The sequence below is a fragment of the Mirounga angustirostris genome, unplaced genomic scaffold (assembly GCF_029215605.1).
Source record: "Mirounga angustirostris isolate CCGP_5_RB_7025 unplaced genomic scaffold, mMirAng1.0.hap1 SCAF_1, whole genome shotgun sequence".
NCBI classification, from domain to species: domain Eukaryota; kingdom Metazoa; phylum Chordata; class Mammalia; order Carnivora; family Phocidae; genus Mirounga; species Mirounga angustirostris.
The window spans coordinates 176,283,455-176,299,343 of record NW_026991709.1 but is presented as its reverse complement, the minus strand read 5'-3'; the positions used below and the strand labels follow the sequence as shown (position 1 = coordinate 176,299,343).

At 43.1% G+C, this 15,889-nt stretch overlaps 1 protein-coding gene across 1 annotated transcript; it reads left to right on the top strand.

Annotated features, from left to right (window-relative positions):
• The first annotated feature begins 14,348 nt into the window (after window positions 1-14,348).
• Window positions 14,349-15,168, top strand: LOC135364684 (large ribosomal subunit protein uL30). The gene has a single exon (XM_064593628.1). The coding sequence runs from the start codon at window positions 14,365-14,367 to the stop codon at window positions 15,109-15,111; it is 747 nt and encodes a 248-aa protein (XP_064449698.1). The 5' UTR covers window positions 14,349-14,364; the 3' UTR covers window positions 15,112-15,168.
• The last annotated feature ends 721 nt before the right edge of the window (window positions 15,169-15,889 follow it).

Here is a 15,889-nt window from a genome sequence, read left to right as displayed (position 1 = left end):
TGGTTTATCTGGAGTTGATGAGGTAGTTCTGGTTATCTAATGCAGTATTAGATGCCCCCCCCCCCCCAGCAGCCTTTTATTTGACTCATAAGTAAGTAATCTGGTCAGGGTTTGATGGGGCAAAGCCCATCTCCGTTCTCCTTGGTGTTAGTTGGGTGGATAAAAGTCTGGAATCATTTGTAGGGTCACTCTATATCTGGTTCCTGAGCTAGGGAGACTCACACAGCTGAGGGCTGGCACAGCTGGACTTTTAGGTGTCTCTCCTCTAGTTTCTCTGTGTGATCTCTCCAACATGGACACTTCCTTCATGTTAATGCAGGGCTCCCAAAGCACATGTTGAAAGAGCTGGGGCATTGCGGGGAGGTGAGCGGAAAAGAGAGAAGGTGAAAGACAGGGTTGGCAGGTGGAGGGGGGAGGACGAAGCTGAAGCCACATATCCTTTTATGACCTGTCCTTGGAAATCACATAGCATCACTTCCATTGAATTCTGATTGGTCAGTGCAGTTACAAGACCCACAAAGTTTCAAGGGGAGGGAACATGGACTCTTCCTGTGAAGTGTCAGTACTGCAGTGTAAGAGGAACCTGAGGGATGGTGTGTGTGTGTGTGTGTGTGTGTGTGTGTGTGTGTAGCCATCTTTAGGAACTATAACTGCCACAGAGACTATGGGTTACATGCTAGCCTTGTAAAAATACATACCTTTCTGATGTTTTCAAGGAGAATACATAGCTTTAATATTCCCCCCAAAAACGCAACAAAGTGACTTTGATTAAAAGGATTTTGTATAGGATCTTAGCACAAAAACCTTGGCCAATATGTGGTGTGCTTGTCTGCCCTAATCTCCTAGCCACTCCAATCACTGATTATGACCGAATCAAGTGCCTTCGACACAGAACGAGGCATTGGTAATTGAGCCGGCCAAATGACAGACAAATTGATTTCTTCTGAATTCTTCTTGATATTACAGACCAGCAGTAAGTGAAAAGCTCAGGATTTTCTAAGTCAAAGAGGTAGAGAAAAACTCTTTGAAACAACAGCCAGTCCTTTCTGTTCAGCCAAACTGTGTAATTGTGAAGCCTGGCTTTGGGCTCGAACGGCAATATCCTAGCTGCAGGGCATGGCGGCAGATGGAGTATGGCGTCTAATAAGTCCCAACTCTCCATTGCAGCCTGGCCACATAAGGAGAGCAGTAATAACACTCCAAGAATGAAAACATCCATCAAAGCCTGACAAACCTCTGACATAGATTTTCTTTATGTTCCTAAAAGAGCTAGTTAAATGTGATGGAACTGCTAATAAAAATTCTTTGGTGGTCCTAATGAAACAGCTTTGTACACCCAATCTCCTTCCTTGTTAGGCAAAAAGGAAAGCTGTATTAGGATTTTTGGTGGTTAACATTGATTGTGGTCTGGTGGAACAAAGGGCAACCAGATCAAAGCAACTCAACTCACTTGTCTTTTAGAGTTGGCGACAACACAGGGATAAGTTGTTTTAATGGTGGTCTTTACCACAGAGAGATCGACTTTGTCATTGTAGTCAAAGAGAAGAGGCTTGGAGGGATCGGGGATGAGGGGGCAGGGTTTGCTTTTCCCTTGGTGGGTCTGAGATGTTGTTTTTTCTTTCAGTGACCATGGTCCCTCAGGCCAGTGAGGTATTTCTTCTGGACTCAACAGAACGGAGGGTGACATGTTCCATGCCAGAGTCAACACTGGCTGCAGAGGAATTCGTAAGGCACTTTAGCTGCCCCATAGTGCCTTTGTCATTTGTAGGGTGTGTCCCCCTCTTGCCTGAACTGCATTGACCATAACTGGAGTTATCTGGAGTGATGCGGCTTTTCATTTGCCCACCCTGATTTCTTCCTGTTTCCTAGTGTGTCCATTGTTAGAACTCTTGGTTCTGTTGGTTTCCTTCCCTGCCATTTAAGGCGGTGGTGGCATCCTTTTTTTTTTTTTTTTTTTTTTTAAGAGCAGGAGATTCAGGGGGAGGCACAGAGGGAGAGGGAGAGAGAATCTTAAGCAGGATCCATGCCCAGCACGGACTCGATGTGGATGTCACCACCTGAGATCATGACCTGAGATGAAATCAAGAGTCAGACACTTAACTGTCTGAAGCACCCAGGCGCCCTGAAGGGGTGGCATCTTTGACCAAGCCAGGAGTCCTGAGGTCTGTGGTCTCTTATCCTCCCATGCTCGATATAGCCATTCCTTCTGAGATCTGGCCAATGTCCCAGGGCACCATCAAGAAGCAGGGTCTACACTAAGACTATTCCCGGGACCCAAAGCAACCCTGTCCCCTTTCCAGTCTGGGGGAATTTCTCTTACTTTCTTTCTTTTCTTTCTGAAGCTGTTTCCTTCCCTGCCCCATCTAGGATTCTAGCTTTCATGAATGTGGGCCTTTATACAATCCAGGGAAGGTGGGGATATCAGCCTGCTTCTGCTTCCAGGAGGGGAAGACAGAGAGGAAGAAACCTATAAATATATTTCGCAAAAACATAACTGATGGGGTTTTGGAATATAGGTGAGGTTCAGTGGGGGTAGAGTCCAGAGCTGACGACCAAGAAAGAATTCTTTGGGCAGCTTTGGTTTAAAATGGTGGTTTATTAAAGCACGGAGACAGGACCCGTGGACAGAGAGAGCTGCTGTCCCAGGGTTGTGAGGGGTGGCTGATTATATACTATAGGGTTGGGGGAGGTAAGGAAAAAAGCACGTTTCCCAAAGAACTTTCATATGCTAAAGAAGACTCACAGGATATCAGAGGCCTTGCCATTGTCAAGTTAAGGTTGTTTACCCCTCCAGTAAGGCATTAACATTAAGATAGTTGGGAACTTCCTGGAGGAACATTACACTCTGCCCACTTCAAGAATCTGTCGATGGGCTGCAGGTTATAAAGACATTTAATTGTATTTACATTCCCTTCTGGAAGCTATTGCTAAGGCTTTTGTAAGTAAACTGAGGGAGACTCATGTCTTGTAGGACTGTGATCTCTATAAGTTACCTATTTGTTTTTTCTTTAGGGCAGCCAGGAGTGCCTGGGGAATGTCACATATATCCCATGGAGGCGGGAGGGTTTGTGGGGTGTCAGCTTCTGCTTTGTCCTCAGCTTGCCCTCTGTTCCCTCTTCAGTAACCTTGTGTGTTGAGGATTCTGATGTATCATGTTGATTTTATAGATGAGGAAACCAAGGCCTAGGGAGATGAAGGGGTTTGGATAAAATCACACTATTAGGAAGTTGAGCGAGGCCTATGTTCCGTGAGTCCAAGCCCCGCATGTCTGGACACCTCTCCATTGGCTGGAGCCATCAGAGAGGTTCATCCAATAGGACCTGTTCAAATAGACGATGCACTTCTGAATATTGTCAGCACAGCCACTGACTTCTAATGTTCTCTGGGCAGAGCCGTGGACTTCGAGCATCTGGGAATTCTGGGCTTCAAGCTGCCACAGTTGTATGATCTTAGACAAGTCATTTGACCTCCCGTGACCTCAAATTTTCAAAATCTAAAATACTGGCTCAGTCAACCTCACAAATATGGATCAGAGGAAAATGTTGGCAGCCTTTAGTGAATTCGAAGCACCACAAGGGTACAGCAAAAACAATCGTGATCCTGTGGCCTTGACTTGCTTCCGACTCCAAGTCCTGAAAGTCTCCCCAGACAGTCCCGGAATCACTACAAGGACATCGGATGCATTGATTTGCTTATTATTATTATTTTTTTGTGTGACCCCGGACTGTCTCTTGCCTCCTTGGGATTTGACACTCCTACACAGAAGTTTGGGATGCCGTCATGTTGACAGAAGTCACTGAACAATTAACCTGTATCATTAATAGTTTGTTAGCAACCTGCTTGCTTTGCTGATGTGTGGCCCTGGGCATCTCAATTAACCATTGTTCCTCCCTAGTATATTATGAAAGGGGTTGACTGTGTTCTGTGACAGTTCTATCCTGGAGGAAGAAGTTCTCCTGATTGAAAATAAAAGACTCCTCTCACATCTGCTTTGCAAACACAGCCCTTGCTCAAGATCTGTAGGTCTTAGGTGCCAAGTAGAGCAGAAGGCTGCCTTTGTGGTGCTCTGTTACCATCTGCATAATGGGAATCCTTGTTCAGGGAACCGATTGTTTCCTTTATCAGGCTGAGTCGCCAGGGATCAGCGCCCCCAGCCCCCCAATTCTGGATGGTATCACCAGCACCATCTAGCAAGGTATTTTCTGTAATTACCCAGTAAAGTTCGTTTGAATTGAATTTTACTACTAATTTGCCTTCTCCAGAAAGAATGGCTAGTGGACTTGTGAGAAGCTGTTGTTATTCATACAGCAAGTTTATTTTGCAGATAAACTGGTCGTTTAGCTGCAGAGGGTGAATACAAAGAACACTCTTTATGCCATGTGCTATTATATCAAAGAGTATGCCATAGTAGACAAGACCATGGCATCCACAGCTCAAGATGGCTTACTACGACATCTGCCAAAATGCCTCTAAAGTTATTTTGGACGTTGCCTTGGAAATAAGCTTATTATCAGGCTCAGAACGTGAGAGGGTCATGAAACCAGAATGGATGTATGAGGGGAATATTTAAAAATACATGTTTTGGGATGCCTGAGTGGCTCAGTCAGTTAAGCATCCACCTTCTGCTCAGGTCATGATCCCAGGGTCCTGAGATTGAGTCCCGCGTCGGGCTCCTTGCTACATGGGGAGCCTGCTTCTCCCTCTGCCTGATGGTCCTCCTGCTTGTGCTTGCTCTCTGTCTCCCTCTCTCTCTGACAAATAAATAAATAAAATCTTTAAATCTTTTTTTAAAGATTTTATTTATTCATTTGAGATAGAGAGCGCATGAGCAGGGGCAGAGGCAGAGGGAGAGGGAGAAGCAGGCTCTGAGCCAGGAGCCAGGAGCCTGATACGGGGCTCGATCCCAGGACCCTGGAATCATGACCTGAGCCGAAGGCAGACGCTTAACCATCCGAGCCACCCAGGTGCCCATAAATAAAATCTTTAAAAAAAATAAAAATAAAAATACATGTTTCTAGGCTCTCCCCTCAGAGATCAGTATTCACTGTGTTTGAGGTGAGGCCCAGGAATCTGCATATTTAACAAACAACCCCAGTTGTTTCGATAAAGGTGCATCCTCAGAATGCAGTTTGAGAAACAGATATTTTATCCTAATTCATGAACAAAACCCTGAACGGTAGAGTTACTGGCAGCAATCTGATTTCTGAAGTCCTGAAAAGTTGCATGACTCCAAATTTCAGAGAAGGGTAAAAACCTTAGAATTCAGCTTAGGAATTCGGGTAAAGTTTACATAGGAAAAGTTAAAGTTCCAGTGACCTACTACTGTGTAGAAAACGACCCAGTTTGTAGCTGAAAAGAACCATTTTATTTGACTTTTGACTTTTGGGGTCAGGAGTTTGGGAAGGACTTGGTGGGGGCAGTGGGAGTCTGACCTGTAGGCCACCAGCTGTGCCTATGGAGGACCCACTTCCAGGATGGCCTTTTTAATTATACGTCTGCTGCCAACAATGCTCCTTGGCCTTTCTGCCTACACCCTCCTAGGCCTCTCCATATGGCTTGGCTACTCACAGCCTGGTGGTGTCCGTGTAATTGTACTTTTTTATGGCAGCTAACTTTCAAGAGGCAGGAACCGGAAGCCATGGGCTTACTTAAAGGCTACGTGGGTACTTGGCCAAGAGTCCCTTCTGCTGTATAATGCTGGTCTGTGCATTCCTGGGGCTTGCCCAGATTCAAGGGGACATAGAAATAGATTCCACCACCTGATAGGGTCTTGCATGGTTTCACTGCAAAAAGTACATGTGGGATGAGGGATGTTGGGGAAACCATATTTGGAAAACAAAATTTGCCACATGTATATCACTCAGGTGGAAGCAAAAGAAAGGTCTCCCAGAGAATATATGCCTATGTAGAGGGTCCTATTATATGCAGAATTTAGAAACAAATACATTTATTGGGAATGAAAATGTTGGTGGTAGAATTTTATAGCCCATGCTAAATAACTTCCGTGTTTACAGAATGTTCGTTTCGTTGTGTATTTTCACAGCATTGTTGAGAAAATGAACTCATTTTCACAAGGGTTGTTCTCTTTGTCCTACACATCTTCTTCAAGAGCAAGTCTCCACATAAGATGTGCCTCCAACTTATTGCATGGCCTTAGAATGTTCATATGTCCTCATGGGTCAGGTTTAAATGTAGATGTCCTCTGACTTTCCTTGAGTTTCAAAAAATTCATACACTCATGTCTTCGCTCCTCAGTGGTATTTCCTCTTTTCCAATAATACTTTAATATCTAATTTCATTGTTCCATTAGATGTGGTTCTTCCATTTTGATTTCTGCTTTTTCACTCTTTTGCAATTGGGGCTATCATATCAGTGATACTAACTAGTGGTTTTATTACACCAGAGCATAAAAGAATTGCATTTCTTCTACATTTATAAATGTCGTATCCACATTCAGGCTGTGCATAGATTTCACTGAAATGCCTTGAACTTGTTAGTTGATCCACAAATAGCTCCTCTATATATTTATGGTAATACTTTATGCTGAACAACAATTTCACACTTAGAACTGTCCCTACTGGTTTGTGTTTTTTAAATGTCATCTGCTCATATTTATAAATGTGGAATGAGCTCACTTAAATTGGATTTCTTGGGTCCAAGACACTTCTGATTTTCCTAATGACCAAATAACCAAAAAGCAGAACAGATTAAGAAAAAAAAAAAAGAAAGAAAGAAATCTCAGGCATACACAATTTTCAAGCCGTCAGGGTTTGTTTAAAGCTGCTTTGTTCGGCAGGAATGGTTAATAAAAGAAACATTTCCCCAAAGAATTGTTGTGGTCTTTAATTAAGCTCCTTTCCCATAGGTTTGTAATGTAGCGTTGAACAATATTTGGTCACTTTCTCTGACTGGTTTTCTTAGTCACAGGCTGGACTTTATTGGATCTCAGGTCCTAAGGGAACATTAGGAGCAGAGAGAAGCAGGCTGCGTCAAATGGAAAGTTAATTGTGTTTGAGCTGTCTTGGAAACCAGCCTCCAGTGTGCCTTAGCTGAGAACCATGCTCAGCCATTGGGTACATGGCTGTCAAGCTGGGTCCATGGCCAAGAGTCTACCTGACCCAGAGAAAGTGCATCCGCACAAAGACTAGTGACTGCAGGAAAGGCTAATCCGGGGCCTCCCCGCTTGGCTGTCATGGGCTCAGGGACAATGGACAACGAGGCGATTCACTCTGCTGGTGGGGCTGGAAGCTGGGGTTTGCTCTGAGGAAGGAGGGCAGTGGTCAGCAGTTCCTCCCTATAGTTCATTAAGACTCAGAACTGTCTTGTGGAAAAGCTGTGATAAATTGCTCTAAATGATCTGGGAGCTAAGCACTGTGGGAGTTGTTGAAATATTTTGTCTGGCTCTCTTCCTGTCCTTGAGTTGAGAATTGCTCTGTCAGATCAGACACCTGCACAGTGTGCCTGGTGTAGTTAAAGTGGGTCATTTTGAAAAGGAAATGCCCCCTTCTTGTCTGTCTGCAGCTCGGGGAGGGGGGAACTCCCATCTCCTTCACCCCCCGGCACGTCCCTGGACACACATTGGGAAGGGAAACTTGGAGGTCTTCCAGGGCAACTGTGAATATTCCATCTCCTCATCTAGATGGCGATGCCATACCTGTTCATTTCATGATTATTTATTTAGCAGCTCTCATCTTTTACTTGCATTAGTGTATGAGTTAACATGTGAAATGGCTAGGAGTTGGCCAATTTTCAACATACAGAAATGGCAATTTTGTAAGGTTTGGTACACTTTACACAAGGAAATTATAAAATAAGGTAGTGTAAATACCAGCAAATAGATCAGTAGTCACAAGATGTACTTAAGCCAGAAAAAGCAGTTCTGTAATCCAGGCATTGGTGATAAGACTAGTAACTTTTCCACTGAATAGTGTTCTTCATTTTCTTTTGCTTTGAGAGACAGTGCAGTGTGGTGGTTAGTGCTTGGCCTCAATGGCCAGATGCTTGGGTTTGATCCTCTACTTGACCATGTATCAGCTGGTTGGCCTTGGAAAAAGATCTGAAAATGAGGCTGATAATAGTAGCTACTGTCTGGGATTGCTGAGCAGATCACAATGGATAATATCTACCTTGCCAGATGCATCTCCCACCACGCCCCTTTGCAACTTACTCTGCATGCTCTGGACTTTTTTTTTTTTTTTTATTCTTATGTTAATCCCCTACATTACATCATTAGTTTTAGATGTAGTGTTCCATGATTCGTTTTTTGTGCATAACACCCAGTGCTCCATGCAGAATGTGCCCTCCTCAATACCCACCATCAGGCTAACCCATCCTCCCACCCCCCTCCCCTCTAGAACCCTCAGTTTGTTTTTCAGAGTCCATCGTCTCTCATGGTTCATCTACCCCTCCGATTTCCCCCGCTTCATTCTTCCCCTCCTGCTACCTTCTTCTTCTTTTTTTTTTCTTAACATATATTGCATTATTTGTTTCAGAGGTACAGATCTGAGATTCAACAGTCTTGCACAATTCACAGCGCTTACCAGAGCACATACCCTCCCCAGTGTCTATCACCCAGTCACCCCATCCCTCCCACCCCACCCCCCACTCCAGCAACCCTCAGTTTGTTTCCTGCGATTAAGAATTCCTCATATCAGGGAGATCATATGATACATGTCTTTCTCTGTTTGACTTATTTCGCTCAACATAATACCCTCCAGTTCCATCCACGTCGTTGCAAATGTCTGGACTTCTTTTTACTTTGGGTGTTCTGGGATACCTTCTGCCACTGCGTCTCTGCATGTGCTGTTTTGCCCACTCTTCAGAATGTTTTTCTCCCATGCTTTTTACTACGGGGTTCCTCCTTGCTTGAGATCGCTGCTCATTTCTGTTTTCTTAGCCGCTCTTGGCATCTCGGACTAGGTCATAATTGTTGACTTTTACACTCTAATGGAACCCTGTAACTTCCTATTGCAATAGTGATCACAGCTGTGATTTCAGAGTAAGGTATGCATGGTTTTGATCCATCGATCACCCTCATTTGACTGCGAGCTCCTATGGGCAGGAAACGAGATGCTTTTGCTCATTGTTGCACACTGGAGGAACTGACTCATAGTTGGTGCTCTGGAAATATTTAATGAATGAAGTGGTTTGCATTCTAGAAGTTCTTCCATTTTAAGTGTTTGGGGAGAGTCCCTGTATTTCTGTAAAAAAAAAAATGAAATGGGAAAGCATGTATGTAAGTAGTGTGTATATGTGTTTGCTTGGCCATCACTGATAAACCCATCGGTTTAAAAAAATTCACTCTGAGCATTCTGTGCAAAGTGGTAGATAGGCAGTAAAGTGGAAGGTTTAAGAGCTAAGGCCCTGTCAGAAGTCTAGGCTCAGGCTTAGTTCATCGTTTGTTTGTTCTGTGATCTTGGGAAAGTTGCTTGTTCTGAAATTCATTTTCTACGTCTATACACTGGATATTAAAAATAGTACCGAAATGCTACGAGTTGAATTATGCCCCTTCAAAATTCATATATTGGTCTTAACCCCCAGTACCTAGAATGTGATCTTAGTTGGAGACAGGGTTTTTACAGAGGTAATCAAGTTGAAGTGAGATCATCAGAGTGGGTTCTAATCCAATATGACTGTTAACCTTCTCAAAAGGGGAGATTTGGACCTAGAAATATACAGGGAGGGAAGTGAGGGAAGAGATAAAGAGAGAGGACAGCTGTGTATCGGCCAAGGTGAGAGGCCTGGAACAGACCCTTCTCCCGCAGACTTCAAAAGGAACCATCCCTGTTGACCCCTTGATTTTGGACCTATAGACTCTAGAACAGTTGAGACAGTAAATTTCTGTCATTTAAGCCACCTAGTTTGTGGCACCTCGCTTGTGGTTTGCTTCAGCAGCCCTCGCCAACAAATACACTCAATTAGCCAGTTTAATACACAGTGAGACCATATATTAAACAATCCAAAAATATCAGTCACTCACAGTAGAAAACATTTATTTTTCTTGCCCATGGGCCTGTGGGTGGTTGCAGGTCACCCAGATGCAAGGCCAGTTGGGTTCAGATCTACTCCTGTGCCTACATCATTCTGGCACTGGCATGTTCTCCTGGAAGAGGGCAGAAGAAGAGCCCAAGGCAAACGATGCAAGCCCATTGAAGTCCTCTCATGGCATCATGCCTCATAGCAAAGCAAGTCACCGGGCCAAGCCTACTTCAAACAGGCAGAAACATATATGTCTATTGTGGCAGGAAGCATTGAAAATCGCATGGAAAAGGGAGAGTGACAATATTCCAATTGATCACAATAGTTTTTTAAAATTTTCTTTAAAAGATTTTTATATATTTATTTGAGAGAGAGCGAGAGAACGAGCAGGGTGGAGGGGCTGAGGGAGAGGGAGAAGCAGGCTTCCCGCCGAGCAGGGAGCCCGATGTGGGGCTCGATCCCAGGACCCTGAGATCATGACCTGAGCTGAAGGCAGATGTTTAACCGACAGAGCCACCCAGGTGCCCCTTGAGCACAATATCTATACATAATGGGGTTTTCTTCACTAAATCAGATTTTGCATTTGAAGCTTTGAGTGCAGGGCCTGGCGCCTAGTTGGGGCTCGATAAATGGCTGTTACTATTATTATTGTTGTTTTTATTCTTTTTTTTTTTTTTTTTTTAATTTAACAGAGAGAGAGAGAGCACAAGTAGGCAGAGCGGCAGACAGAGGGAGAGGGAGAAGCAGGCTCTCCGCCAAGCAGGGAGCCCGATGCGGGGCTCGATCCCGGTACCCTGGGATCATGACCTGAGCCGAAGGCAGCCGCTTAACCGGCTGAGCCACCCAGGCGCCCCTATTGTTGTTTTTATTCTTGAACAAATTCTAGTGTTCATCTTCAATTGTGACTCTACACAGACTTTTTCCTTTCAAACAAGTAGAATTAGCCGAATAAATTGCATTAATATTTGGTTAAGTGAAAGTCTCTGTAGGCTGCATTATCGCAGCTGTGATTAATTCTTTTAAATTCTTTTAAATTGCGTGTCTGCTTCAGTGGATTGGAACAGAGATATGATTTCAAGCTTATGTTTCTCGTTAGGACGTTGAGGCCACACTTAAACGTGCTTTTTCTTCTTCTTTGAAAAAATCAAAGGCTCTTAAAATGGATTGTTGTGAAAGGACACATAAATAGGTTTTAATCAATAGCTGAATTCTCCAAAGCATCATCAAGACAAAGTGGTAAATGTTCAGATTAGATTTGTGATTGGTTAAGCTAGCAATCCATACAGTTGCATGTCACACAGTACTTAATAAATGACATGTAGAATATCTTAATTGTACCCATTTATCACTTCCCTCTGTTTCTAGATGCATAAAGTTATCAAAATCTGGAAACTCAAACATTTTTATTTCCATTTCCTTGGTTTGGCTTTGTTCTGTCTTTCTTGGTGTATTGGGTCTGGTTTTGAGCTAAATATTTCTGACACAACCTTCATGACTCATTTACATTTAAATAGTAACAGGAAATCTCTTTGCCAAGAAGGCTATTGGAATCAAATTTTACACCAGATCTTTTTTTTTAAAGAGGTTATTATTGATTTTTTTCTGTACATCAAAGTACTTTTTTGTCTTTTTTTTTTTTTTTAAATCTTAGTACTATAGGCAGTGTACAAATTTTTCGTTTTTCATTTTGGGTGCTTATTATTGCTTCTGATGCTCATAATTTATACCAGTTGCTATAATGTTAAAAATTAGAGGGCGCCTGGGTGGCTCAGTTTTTTAAGCGACTGCCTTCTGCTCAGGTCATGATCCTGGAGTCCCTGGATCTAGTCCCGCATCGGGCTCCCTGCTCAGCGGGGAGTCTGCTTCTCCCCCTGACCCTCCCCACTCTCATGCTCTCTCTATCTCATTCTCTCTCTCAAATAAATAAATAAAATCTTTAAAAAAAATTAGAAATGAACTTCTGAGGTGTTCATTGCCTTTGCTATTGAAATTTCATTAAAGGGAGTTTGAAGTATAAATGCATGCCCTTGAACTTGTTGTCACATGTTGAATGAGATCTACTTATAGGATAGGGAGGATATAATTATAGAAAAGGTGATGAAATCAAATAGATCCCTAATCAGCAAAATGAGGTGTGATTTATAAACATCTACATGATGAGAAGATTTAATGGGAGTTGAAGCAAATTGAAGATGATCAAGGGTGAACCTCTCTGGCTGGGAAAACCAGCATCTTCGATGGAGGATCACAGAATAAGAACTCCCAGGCATCCAAATGGATTTCACCTACCACACTACCTCATAGTCCTAGGAATTTTTTTAAGAAGGTATTAGAATCACAAGAAGGCTTCCCAGCTTGTAAGGCAAAGTCAGCTGCATCAGTGTACTTAGACATTGTTATTGTAGATGTCTGTGGGAAGAAGAAATTCACTGTGTGCTGAGATCTTGTTGTAATTCTCCCTGAACTGGATTTAAGGAAAGGCTCAGTAAAACTTGTTTAATAATAACTTACATGGTATTGAGTGTTTATTCTGTACCGCGCATTGAGAGTCTTACATAGATTAGTTCATTTTATTCCTGCCAAAACTCTTTTGAGGTTGGTCATATTATTCCCATTTTCAGAAGATAAAACTGAGGCCTGAGGAGGCTGGGCAGCAGACCAAGTGGTGGAGCTGGGAGCAGTGTCTTGGCAGCCAGCCTGGGGCACCCACAGTCTTAATTCACACATTTGTGTTCTGAATCTCTTGTCTGTCCATCTTTTGGCATCTCCTTCTTTCCCTCAGCTGTTTGGGTAGACACCCTGTACTCTGAGCTCTGTTTATGCACCAGGGATATGGTATGTTTCCAGCAGAAAAAGCTGCCTGTCTTCAAGGAATTGATAGTCCACTCAGGAAACAGACAAGTACTCCTACAAACATATAATGTAATTGCAGGTTGAGCAAAGTGCATTAAACGTAAAGCTGAGTAAGGGACTACAAGGCTGGGAGAAGAAGTGATGTCTTAGAGATGTTGATGTTTGAGAGTTTTCAGCAAAGAATATCAAGGTGTTCTAAAATTCACTGAACCACTGGCTGGAAAAGCGAGTAAGTGTGCTCTACCAGAGTGGGATAACGTCACGACTGAAATGTGGTGTGCAGATGATGAGTATTCATGTATGCAATGGGGGTAGGTGGGGAAGGACAACAGAGATGGGGCAGCCAGCTAGGACCGACTTAGACTTGAATAGGGTTCTTTCTGTTCAAGTCACACTGGCACTCCTTCTGTCCTTCTCCCTGCCACCAGCTCCTTGCAGGGCACTTGCCAGCCTGTTCCGTCTGCCCCTTTTCCACCCCCTCCACCTGGAATTTTTAATCTTTCAGAGCTCCGCTCATTTATCACATTCTCAAAAAAGCCTTCCTTGATTCGCTGCACAACGCCATATTCTTTGTTATCACTTCTTCTGGAATGCTGTTCACTTCTTTTGAGCGTACATCCCTGGCGAATGAGATATTTTTTTGGCAGGTTGTGTGAGTGCTGTCTTCCTTGCCCTGTTGAACTATAGGCTCTTTGTGGACAGGGTCCGTGTCTGTTTTAGCTCATCAGTTGTCCCCAGAACTTACCAGAATATAGAACTCGTTAAATCTTCTGCAGTTTATTAAAAATGCATGAATATTGACAATTTGATATATCTCTCCATGTGGGTATAAGTCAACTTTAAATTGTACTTTAGGAGTAGTTAACATTTGGATTAATCAGGGACCCATTTTCTAGGGCTGCCATCAGATATCACTGTCGGGTTAATTAACATAAGGGATGTTAGAAATAAGTGTTATTGGTGAAATAAATGGCGTTCAAGATATCCATTGGTTAGACTCTGTCCTTGCACAAATGGGGTTGTTAAAGAAAAAATGATTTATGACACTTGTTAAAGATGGTAAGCAGACTTTATTCAGGACCATCCTGATAGGCGTAGAGGACACTGCAATTGGATTTTACACTGGGGGGAAAGAGAGAGGTTGGAGCCAACTCCGAATATAGCATGGACAAGTGGGAATTTATAGCAAAGGAGTAGGATGAAGGTTAGTGGGTAGAAAATTACTAAGACAGAACATAGCGGTAAGAGGGGGTTCTGGTTAAACCAATCTAATAGGATTCTTACTCAAGATAGGCCAGGTGATTAGACACTGGGGGATGAAGAACCTGATGAGATACCAAGAATGATTAGTTGTCAAACGTAGAGGGGTTCTGATTAAGCTGACTTATCAGGGTTCTTGCGAAAACCAGATTTTATGAGGACATGCACAGATGGGCCTAGGAGAAGTTTCAGGAGGCTGACTAAAGTTTGGTCAAGCAAAGAATTTTTGCCAGGGTTTAAGAATAAGGTCAGCCTCTTTTTCCGACTGGAACCATGGAGGGTGCTGAAGAGAAGAAAAAGAAGGTTCCTGCTGTGCCAGAAACACTTAAGAAGAAGCGAAGGAATTTCGCAGAGTTGAAGATCAAGCGTCTGAGGAAAAAGTTTGCTCAGAAGATGCTTCGAAAGGCAAGAAGGAAGCTTATCTATGAAAAAGCTAAGCATTACCACAAGGAATATAGGCAGATGTACAGAACTGAGATTCGAATGGCAAGGATGGCAAGAAAAGCTGGCAACTTCTACGTACCTGCGGAACCCAAATTGGCATTTGTCATTAGGATCAGAGGTATCAATGGTGTGAGCCCAAAGGTTCGAAAGGTGTTGCAGCTTCTTCGCCTTCGCCAGATCTTCAATGGCACCTTTGTTAAGCTCAACAAGGCTTCAGTTAATATGCTAAGGATTGTGGAACCTTATATAGCATGGGGGTACCCAAACCTGAAGTCGGTGAATGAATTGATCTACAAGCGTGGTTATGGCAAAATCAACAAGAAGCGAATTGCCCTGACAGATAACACATTGATTGCCCGATCTCTTGGTAAATATGGCATCATCTGCATGGAGGATCTGATTCACGAGATCTATACTGTTGGAAAACGTTTCAAAGAAGCAAACAACTTTTTATGGCCCTTCAAATTATCTTCTCCACGAGGGGGAATGAAGAAAAAGACCACCCATTTTGTAGAAGGTGGAGATGCTGGTAACAGGGAAGACCAGATCAATAGGCTTATTAGAAGGATGAACTAAGGTATCTACCATGATTATTTTTGTAATCTGGTCAGTTAATAAATGGCTACTCTCAAATGGAAAAAAAAAAAATAATAATAAGGTCAGTATAGGTCTAGAACTCTGAAGTGTCCTAGTCTCTGTGTTTTTGGGGAAGACTCTGTTGCCTAAATTGACTAAATGAGAGGTGAACCTGGCTTTGGAACACTGTTGTATTTACCTCAGGGTGAAACTTCATGCAACGTGCTTTATAAAATACCTAAAAACCTGAGAAAAGAGGCTTGGCATGGATGAGGCCCAGATGGTTTGATTCTCTAGGACCTGTTTGCTCATAACTCTTTGTAGGTGTGGTGACCTTCAGTTTGAGACTTGCTTACTTGTGACATACTGCTCAGGTGGGAAGAGGGGGTTGAGGAGAAACATGGCTCTACATTACCTCTAAACATTGGAGGTTCTCCAGATTCAGTAAGAAAGCTTAGCAACTATGAATGGCCAAATTGGCTTTGGTCATCTTACAAGAGAGCAATAGACCATTGTTGAATGGCAGAGGCGGTGGTGGGTTAGAGAATACCAAGATAGAGTCAACACATCTTGATGACTGATTTATGTGGATGTGAGGGAAGAAGCGAGGATGACTGAGGTGTTGGTCCTGGGAGCAGGTGTGGGTTGGTTGAAGGAGGCTTATGACTCCATCTTGTAAACTGGGCTGATCCCTGACTCTATTAAGAAGCAGACAATATTGGTCTTTGGTAACCTCTCACCTCTTTCATTGTGCCCATTGTGAAATACTTCTCACCCA